This window comes from Tubulanus polymorphus, chromosome 8 (genome assembly GCF_964204645.1).
Source record: "Tubulanus polymorphus chromosome 8, tnTubPoly1.2, whole genome shotgun sequence".
NCBI classification, from domain to species: Eukaryota; Metazoa; Nemertea; class Palaeonemertea; order Tubulaniformes; family Tubulanidae; genus Tubulanus; species Tubulanus polymorphus.
The window spans coordinates 11,455,797-11,466,775 of NC_134032.1; the positions used below are offsets into that span (position 1 = coordinate 11,455,797).

General features: G+C 38.0%; 1 protein-coding gene across 3 annotated transcripts in view; it reads right to left on the minus strand.

The window, feature by feature from the left end:
* LOC141909516 (uncharacterized) overlaps positions 1–10,079 on the minus strand; it is a 29,216-nt gene extending 19,137 nt beyond the window's left edge. For 2 of the 3 annotated variants that reach the window (XM_074799945.1, XM_074799948.1), the window contains exons 1-3: positions 7,647–7,708; positions 5,978–6,157; positions 4,249–5,826 (exon numbers count right to left, since the gene is read on the minus strand). In XM_074799945.1, coding sequence (XP_074656046.1) covers positions 4,249–5,826; positions 5,978–6,056 — 1,657 coding nt within the window. In that variant the 5' untranslated portion in view covers positions 6,057–6,157; positions 7,647–7,708. Of the gene's footprint in view, positions 1–4,248; positions 5,827–5,977; positions 6,158–7,646; positions 7,709–9,970 lie in introns of those variants that run through there. The other variant, XM_074799947.1, reaches the window with a different exon arrangement.
* Positions 10,080–10,979: the final 900 nt, after the last annotated feature.

The following is a 10,979-nucleotide window of genomic DNA, read 5'->3' on the forward strand; positions in this document are numbered from 1 at the left end:
GTCCTATATATTCGGAGGGCCAAAGGAACCCCACCAATGTTTGCCTTGCACTTAGATAACCATAAAATAAAAGTAGTCAGGAAGTATTAATGGCAAGAAAACTTATGAGTAAAATATTTATTAAACACATTTTATAACAGGATATGATCTGTAGTCAAATGTGTGTCTGCCAGATGATGTTTCTTCTAGGCTGTTTATATCCTAAAAATAAAAAAAACCAAAAACAACGATAATAGATATTTCAATACATGTCCCCTGGACAAGAATTATTTCAGAGAGAGTCTATAACACGTAAATACTTGATTGTACAATCTAATGGCATAGCAGTTGGCTCCAGTTGAAAAATCATCGGACAAAAGAAAAAATCAAAAAAGTTTTGGCGCCAAAAAATCTAATTTGTTGTCAGGTTTGTTTACACATGTGCGCGATGCACGTGGTTATATCATTGTTTACATCTGACGTCATCGGCAGATCGCAAGCCCCGCCCCACGTGTCAATCAAATGGCTCATAGGCAAAATGTTAAAAGAACCCTACTAAAAAAACTATGCAGTGTAACAATCCGGGATTTTGGTACAGAATCCGACGCCAAATACCTTTCTCTTAAAGGTTTTTTGGTGTATATCGGATAAATAATGATTATGATATTCACTTCATAAAATTTGAAGTGGATTGCTTCTGATTCATGGCAGCTGTATTTAGTCACGTAGGTCAAACTGACAGCATGTGTGTGCGTGTCGAGCGGACCATTGCGTTATTTTCAATGCTGCGAACGTCTCTAGATTCTCACTGGGCCTCTGTGCGCTCACAAAGAATTAAGTTAAGTCACCATATGTTGACACTCACCTTTAAAGAGACTTCGTACGGTCCTCTAAAGTTAACATCCACGATACAACGATTTTAAAAATGGCACTTCTGTCGATCACTATATTCTCTACGTCATAAGCAACACGTGATGTGTGATGTCACATAAACGGCGTGAAGAGCATTTTTTCAAGAGGGCACAGCAAAAACTAACCAACTATTTTCAACCAAATTCAATCCCAACTTGAAGACACCATTTCTGATGCGGAATTTGAGGAAATCTCTAACTAACTGACTTTAAAACGACCTTAAACGTCTGTCAACCAAATCGGAAGTGCGTCATCAACCGGCAAACTGATCACATAAGGACGTTCGTCTAACGAACGTCCTAAAAATTCTACAAAACAAACCTCACGTAACTAAAACACCTTCTGACATTCAATCGACTTTTCAAAAATCTGATGCGTTCCGGTTGAGATCATGAATCCATTTGAACTACAGTCAACCCCCGATATACCGACGCCCCGCCTACCACCAGGTTTTCCCAATGTTCATCTCTATACAAATTCATAGTTAAACACCCTTACCGCCGAAATCGTTCTGCACCGATGTGGGAACTGTTGTCGGAACTGTTTTTTGTGTTTATCAGATCACATGCTGATTTTAGTAAATAAGATTTTTTTCGATGCTCAGTAAATTAGATTTTAGTAAATTTTAGTAAGTTTTTTTTTCATATATGAAAAACTCTTGAGGCGAATTTTTAGTTGTAGTCGAACAGCGAGATCAAATTGAGATAAATTTTCAATGATTTCAAATTCAAAATCAAAATCAAGTGACAACTTTAAAACAATGGCCTTGAATCGAAGTTAGATCCTATAATAACCGACTTGTCGCGCATGCGCATTGACTGTCTGGACTTAAAGTGTAATCGTAATGTTTTCACACAGCGCTAGCGTTGCTAGCTTCCGGAACCACAGATTTTATAACTACATGACGTAGCCTTAGCCTAAGCTACCTTATAGGCCTAGTAATGAACCCTAAACCCTACCCTACCACCAACCCTAAATCATGTTGATGCTAATCCTTCTGATCATCATATCTAGTTTCATCGGTTGGAGAATCTGCCATTTTGTGTACGACTCGGTTATAGGATCTAACATTTACCGTCTAATATTCATCCAATATTTTTCAAAAATTGAAACGGAATTTGACGCTTAACTAGAATGTCGCTGAACACGACTGATGCCCCCACATCAGGTGAAACGCCTGAGAGTAAAGTACACCTTGAGGATATCCGTATATTGAATTGTATATGAAGCCACAAAAATAGAGTAAAGTAACTCAATAGGAATAGGCGAATAGTGAACGAATATTTGATCAGCAAAAATAGAGTTAAGTTACTCAACAGGAATAGTTTGAATAAGGAAATACTCCCTGAGTTAATGTACAGAGCATTCGTTGTTTGACAATTCTGGAAATATGCAACCATTAAGATTATTGAAGGCATATCATATAGTCACTAACATTAATGCTTGCCTGTAAACTCGATCAGGACTTATATCAGTTACCCACTTCTTCGACCTGTGACATTAAACTTTGACCTACTCTACTCAAAATTGAATCAGTTAGGCCTACTTATAGTCACATGATTAATTCATTAATTATTTTACATAGTAATCGTAAACAATCAATGAATTAGAGCCCGGAAATGACAATTCAAAAACAACTTCTGTTGACCTTGACCTTTGACCTACAGGACCCAACATCTAATCAGTTATCTATTTGCTCTAGGACAATCCATCAATTTAATTTCACCAAGTTATCTTAAACCATTCATGAGTTATAGCCCGAAAATGAAAATAGCAAAATAACTTCTGGTGACCTTGACCTTAGATCTACAGGACCCGATATGTAAGCAGTCACTGAAGGTCTCTAGGGTAACCCATCCATAAAATTTCAGCAAGTTATCTTAAATCGTTCATGAGTTAGAGCCCGGAAATTAAAAACAGACAGACTGACGACGAAGTGAATATAGTATGCCCGTCTCCCACAACGCGTTGTGGGGGCATAAAAATTCAGGGAGGAAAGTCACCATAGAAGAAAAATCCGGAAAATGAACATTTATTCATCTGCCCCACCTTGCGAGCGCCGAAGGCGCGAAGCAACCCTTAAGCCGCGGACACACTGGGCGATTTCGTCGGCCGACGAAATCGCCCAGGCCGCCGATTTTATGACCGATTTGATCGCCGACAGACCCAGACACACTGGGCGATTTCGTCGGCTGACGAAATCGGCGAACAGCGCCGCTTATTTTGAAACGACCAGCTGCTAGCGCCACCTTTAATAAATCAAGAGCCGTGATTGGCTGGTTAATACGGCGCTCGAGGCGACTGATCGTCGTACCCGGACACACAGGGCGATTCTGTCGCCGGCGACGAAATCGCCGGCGACAGAATCCAACATATTGGATTCAGGCCATTTCGTCGGCCGACTAAATCGCCGAAGGCGATTGCCCGGACACACTGGGCGATTTCGTCGCTTCTTCGGGCGACGAAATCGGGCGACGAAATTTCCCAGTGTGTCCAGGCCTTTAGGGGGTTTGGGGGGCCTCCCCTAAGAAAACTTTTGAAATTACAAGCGTTTTCCGAGCACTAGAGCGATCTTGAACCCATGAACGATCACCATATTTTGAAAGTAATGTCCATTTCCAATGCGGCACATCCACATTTCACTAACAATCAGCATCTCAAGCAGTAGAGGTCGAACCCCTAAATAAGAGAACATTGTGCATTGCGCACCGCGCTTCCCGAATGACTGTATTGAGTATAGACACTCGAGACACGACGACCCTTTGTTTTCTCACTATACATACTCATAATAGTGGCTATAAATAGACGTAGCCTACACGTCGTACAAATGAGGTCACGTCACATAGGTGCACGGCTATCACCGAAAGATCGATAATCGTAACAGAAGGAAATTATACACTTGTTAAACGTCAGTAATAGAATCTAACTGTAAAACGAAATAAATGTTGTCCGATCTGCGGCGCTTTTACAGCCACCGGTACCAACAAACTTTCGAATAAACCCTAACACCCCCCTCACATTTTCCCATCGTTTTTAAGCTTTTCAGAAAAATGACCCTGGACTTAAAAAATCCGAAATTCTGGATAAATCCGGAAAACTTTCCTCCCTGTAAATTTATTTTTCAGCTTTCAAAAACCTCAGAAATTCTTTATTCAATTAACAAGGGAAAACTGAACGGATGGCAATAAACGCGAGACTTTGTTTTACGAATGCGCAAAATGAGGTTTTAAAAAATGGAGCCTAAATAAATCGATAATTGAATAAACAAAATGGCTGTTCAAACCAGCATTTTGAATGCGCAAAATGTAGTTTTTAAGACTCGCCAAATGAATAGATGAAATCAGTGTTAACGCCTACCTGACTGATCAAAATCTCCACTTGTTCCCGGTTGTCGATCATGTTGTTGTTGTTGTTGTTGTTGTTGTTGTACAATTGGTTGAGTTGAATAATCTTCATCATCGTCGCTTCCAGAAGATATTTCAACCAGTTCTATTTTCGTAAGTTTATTTCTAACACCTTCTCTGCAACCTTGGTGATGATGCGATTGTTTGAATGGAAGCGTATTGATATCAGCAGTAATTGAATCAATTAATTGTTCACGGTATTCAAGTTCCACTTTTTCGGGATTGGCGGCGCCACTAAAAAGTTCAAATTGTTCAAACAACGGAGAGGAACTTACGATCAATTCTAATTGTTCTAACGCGTTATCGCAGCTGGAGACCGCTGGGGGCGGGGCCGTCGATAATCCACTTTCACTCGGCTGTTCCACGTAAGTTTCATTTTTATTTGTCGATGTCGCGTCAACGTTTAATTGTTCACTGCATTTTAGTTCCATTTTTTCATAACTGATGGCGCCATTAAATAGTTCTAATTGTTCAAACGACGGAGATGAACCTACAATTGGTTCTAATTGTTCTAACTTATCGCAGCTAGAGACCGCCGGGGGCAGGGGTGTCGATAATCCACTTTCGCTCGACTGTTCCACGTAAGTTTCATTTTTATTTGTTGATGTAGCGTCAACGTTCAATTGTTCACTGTATTTTAGTTCGATGTTTTCGCCACCAGTGGCACTGCTAGACATTTGTAACTGTTCAGACGGAGCTGAATTTACGATCGATTCTAATTGTTCTAAGGCGTTATCGCAGCTGGAGACTGCCGGGGGCGGGGCCGTCGATAATCCACTTTCACTCAACTGTTCCACGCAAGTTTCATTTTTATTCGTCGATGTCGCGTCAACGTTTAATTGTTCACTGTATTTTAGTTCAATTTTTTCATAACTGGTGGCGCCACTAAATAGTTCTAATTGTTCAAACGACAGAGATGAACCTACAATTGGTTCTAATTGTTCTAACTTGATATTGCAGCTATTTAATTGTTGCTGCAATGCAACATTAGTTACCAATGGTTTCAAGCCGATTCCCGATTGTAACGATATTATCGGTGATTCACCACCAGGTGGAGCTGGTTTAACGGGTGTTGTTTGTGTAATAGGACGCTGTGATGTCCTCTGTTGTTGAAACTGCATATTAAGATTACGAACACTATTAGCCCGTGATATTTGACGGATTCCGGATTGGTTTCCCATATTCATAGGAGGAATGTTCATAGCCGGTGAAACGTGTTGAGGAGGTAAACCTCGTCCTCTTCCGCGACCTCCTCGATTGGGCGTCATTCTCTGTTGAGCTGGTAACAGACCGATCGGTTGCTGCCCGACAGTCGTCATTGTTTGTGATTGAACTCGTTGCTGCGGTAGCGCCCCCTGTACAGCTGCACTTCCTCTCCGACGTCTCACAGCTTTTAAAACATTCTGAGCGACAGTTTTTGTTCTACTTTGAACTTCAAATCGTCTTTTTTGTCTGGTTTTTGATTGATTCGTGCCGATGTACATAACATCTCCATCTCCGGACATTTGATTCATTTGTCCTCCCGTCTGACCTGAATACAAAAAGTATATATTTACAGAGAATAAACCAATATTTAGACAATTTTAACCCTTTACTATTCCGAAACTGCCTTAGTGATTAGATAATATCAGATTTAACCAATTCAATCGCTGAATTTGAGAATTGAGATTTTAAAGACGAACCTTTAGTTTGACGTTGAAACATCCATCTAAACCAGGTATTATCATCAGCATCAATAACTAATTCATCTAACCAATCCATGTGTCGACGCAGACAACTTTTGAATGCATCCTCGTGTACGTGCACCTTCCAGCACTTTCCAGCAGCAACATTTTAACATCAATTCTCTTAATAAACTACAACTGTAAATAGAAAATATTTTTGAGTTTGGTGGTCTTACTGCAGCTGAGGTCACCTTTCTACAGTGTGGTGCTAGTATCTGCATCATAGGGAAATAATGTCTATGTTAGGTTAGGTAGGGGCACACGAGCGTATTTTTTCGCCCGATCGCGGCGAATTTGTAAATCGCCCGAAAAAAATGCTCGTGTGGCCACTCACGGTGACTACGATTTTGTCAATGATTTTGACGATTTTGAAATGAAAAACATATAATCAAAATAAATTATAAGCCTCCTAATAAATCATAACGTTTTGTTTAATCAAAAGCATCTCGGATCATATCTATATTTTTGTTGCTGAAGCTGAAATCTAATCAAGCTGTATCGGGAGATGAGAAAGTATTCTAAGTTCCATACAAACTCTGTCAGAATTTTCAGGATTCAAAGCCACGACCTAAGGCAAAAAAATTGATACCTTGACCCTCCACTCTTTGCCGAGCTTAAAAGTTGACTCAGTTGACCACCTATCTATCCCTGTACATTACTTCTTTAAACCATGATCAATGAAATTTTACCATAACAGACCCGGCAAGTATAGAAATGAACCGATTACAAAGTTTATAACATTTTACAACTCGAAAGTTTCTGTGCGGTCGGGTTAGCAACAAGTTCGACATTTAAATGAATTATCTATCTATTCTTACACTATGGTAGATCAGTTCGATATTAAAATTCTAATTGAATCTATTCAAATTCTATTCACTCAAATGTTTAATAAGGATCAAATAGATTCAACAATAAAATTAATCATCTAACTAGCTAGTATCATTCTAGTATTATTTTACTAGAATATATATAGACCTAGATATAATATTAACAATATATTTATAAAATTTTCTAAAATATATTGTTAATATTATGTGTATTAATTTCAAATGATACGTATTATGATAAGTATCAAAAACGTATTATTTAATGCATAATCTATGATAATTATTTCAAGTACTAATAAATATAAAGATATATTCTTTATGTACTAGAAGTACTAAAGACATAAAGACACAGGAGGGTATTATTTGAAATATTTTATATTGATATTATTTCATAAATTCATATTCATATGGAAATTGAAGTCTCAGAAATAATTTGGAACCTTTATTTTCTTTTAATTTATTCATATATTCATCATGAATTCAGTAGGTATAGTTTGATTTTCTTCCAGAGATTTTTGCATAGATTTTTTATCCTTGTTATATAATAAATAAAAATCCTATATTCTCTCTAAAATCTTTCATAATTGAATTATATTTTTGATTTAAAAGCCGTACTGTTGTTCCAAAATGTCTACCCGACAACGTATATGTATATTGTACATGTATATGTACATGTATATATGTGTGTATGTATGTGTATACATACGTACATATCTTGTTGAAGCCACAGTATAATAGCTACCAAATTTCAGGACGTCATGTATGAAATCGCTACCAAGATGTTTATAAAATAAATTTACCTCTCAAACTGACAAAGCTGAATTATATCACGAAATGCGAGTGTTGACTAAATCCTGTGCATGCACGCGTGTATATGAAACTTCCAGTTATTCACTCAACACCATCGTCCATTGTCATGATGGTAACATATGGTTCGATCCTTAATCATTCTAACAATAACTCGATAATTACGTGTAAGCGTGAGTCAGATGTTTTCATGTACAGGCAATATCACAGAGAAATTATCAGGCTGCTGTTGCTGTTATTCTATTCGATAACTCAGTGAATTTTTCAGCTTTTGCTAACTGTTTATCACATACAATTTCATATCTTGGACATCCTAAATATTTCGAAAAAAAAGAGAATGTTTTGCGCGTTTGAAACCCTCGATCAACAAAATCGGTGAAGGATTTCCCGTCAAACTCGACAACGTTTTAAATTTCGAAATCGGCAAAAACCGGCGTTATAGCATTTTCGGTCCAGGCGATTTTGGCCCTAATTTCGCGTTCAAACACATATAATATAATTCACGAACTATTCAACGCAACTATTCATTGGAAGTTAACGGGATTAGTTTCGTTAGAAGCAGGAAGCTATAAGTAGCTTCCATAATCTACCATGCCTGGATGGATTATCGAAATTGGATGAGAAATAACGAGGTAGTAAGCGACCGAAGTTGAGTAGTGTGTGAACGTCATTAGCTCCGTTCTTGTTAGGGTTTTCTGTTACATCACAGAAAACCCTATTGAGATTCGCATGTTTCTTATTAGGGTTTCTGCTGCCTTCGCAGAAACCCTATTGTATTCCTATATTCGTTAGCTCCCTTGTTGTTATTTTAGGCTATATAAACTATAGTCTGAATACCAGTCGTTGATGTATCACATAGAGGTTAACTCCTGTTAATTGCAATGCAACAACTGATTTTAATGTCATATCATACCTTTGTACTAAAATAAATTAATTAGTTACCTTGTTGACTTTGAAAACGTGTTTTATAATAGCATTTTTGTTGATTTAAATCGCGAATGAGTGAATTTATTGATTTGAATTGATTGCCACAATCGGGATTTCCAATACAGACTTAATTAATAAAATGTGCAAATTCAATATGTCTCTCAAAAATTACTCTAAATGTTAATTGTTGTTGATAAACGCATAAATTTTGGTCAATTTTAACCTTAAGAATTTGAAACAAGAATAATATCTGCATTGGCATCAATGTCAGTCCAAGTTCAAGTCCGAATCCGTAATTTACACTCCCCTGATGCACCACGAAAAACCGCCATATTTGTTATGTTGCTTCACTTCAACTATTTTTTGAGGCGACTAGTCAAAAGTTTGAGCTACTACGATCGTCAAAAGCTACATAGGATTACCAATTTATGCACAAACAATAGTTAACTTCCGTCTGATTACAGAAAAGTCAGTTTGAGGTAAGTTGATGGTGTTTTAAGGGGTGAAATAGACGCTCTAAATCTCGTCCCTCAAAATGAGGGACGAAAATTAACCTTATATGAGCACCTTATATGAGCACTTGCCCTAGACGTTGTTTGGGAACAACGCGGGGCTAGGTACTAGACTATATAAACTAGTGGATATTTTGCCAATGCGGCATATTTTAGTAAAAACGCTAATTTGCCAATGGCTTTATACAATAGGATATAGTAATAAAATAAGACAATAAAATCATTATATTGGGTGTAGGGTTAGGGTTTCGATAGGGTTAGGGTCTAGAGGGTCCAGAGGGTTAGGTTTAGGGTGAGGATTAGGGTCTGTTTTTATCCCTAGGGATAGGGTTAGGTAAAGGTGAGGCTATATGTGTAGTGAAAATTACATGTGGTTTTGAGTGAGCCTGGTGGTCTAGTGGGAATATGTTACGCTAGTAATCTGCTGGTCCGGGTTCGAATCCTCTGTTCTCCACACTTTCCTTGAATTTTCGCACCTCTGTACGCATGCGCGGCGTCAATTAGCCAATCAAAACCCACCACTGGCAAAATAGCGTTAACAGGAATAATACCGCATTGGCAAAATATCTACTGCCTAAAAACTATAGACATTGGATTAACGGATTATCGTTTTTACGATTACCTACTACAACTCTGGGTTAAGTGCAGATCCGCACCTCTCGTGATTGACACAATCTGCTGAATGACAGAATCCAGGCTAAAATCTTTCTAGTGAAGATATCTTAAATTAACCAATGGCAATGTACTGAATTGCTGAATTTTGAATCTGAAACATCCAATCCAATTGACCAATTAATGTAATTGGAATTGAATTTGCAATGCCGATATCGTAGATCGTTAAGTCTCCTAACGGGAGAATATCAGTAATACCGACGTACCTGGTACCAATTACGAGTTATATTCATCAATTCAAAAGCTTAATTAAGCATGAAAACGGCGTTGAAACGTGGCAGCCTCATTCGATTTTCGCTTTCTCAATTGTGCACAGCACCAGTCTTTGTAGATGGCGCCAACGTACGGTAGAGCACAGTCCATTCAAGTCAAATGTCCTTTATTCAATTTTGATATATATAAATATCGAAATTGAAATAATTATTTCACGAAAGAGCAGCCGAAGCAAATTACATAAGACAACTACGGAAAGTTGATTCTTACGCACGATCTAGCAATCTCATCAAATTTCCCCGACTTTTCCCTGAATTTCTTTCACAAAATTCCGTGACAATTCAAGGAAAAGACTCATTATCCCTCACTTTTAGTTACTGATAAGTCACCGCGCTGGGCACCGTGCGATTTTATCAAAATACAACAATACATGTTATAAAAATCGAATGTGTTCAGGTCAAAATTATGAACCGTTTTCATGTGCCGTTAGCCTTTAATTTTCTGCTAAAACGTTGGTGTTCACCCATGACTGGGAATTTTAGATGCGCAACTCGGATGACTCCAAGGTTCAACCGACATCGCCACAGCGCATCCAATAGTCGATTTGGAGATACCACACTGGTTCGATTACAGTGAAATTGCCATCAGAATCCGGATTCTAATTATCATTTTATGATAACAGAATCGAGCATCGTTTACGTACCACATTCAAAAGACAGAACAAGACTCCGTCAGAATCCCACTTGAAAGAGTGCAAGACTCGGTTAAAAACACATGAAAATCTCTCAGTTTTTATTTCAATATACATGTACAGTAGTTATTTAGACTTATGAGTTCCAATCATTTTGAATCGAATATAATCATAGGATATAATATTTCACGATAAGAAAATTGATGACATCAAATTTATGCATTTCGAGTACAATTCAGTTTTTCGCCGGTGTGAATTCGCTCGTGATACTCACGACTAGCAGGATAAGGAAACCATTTATCACAAAACCG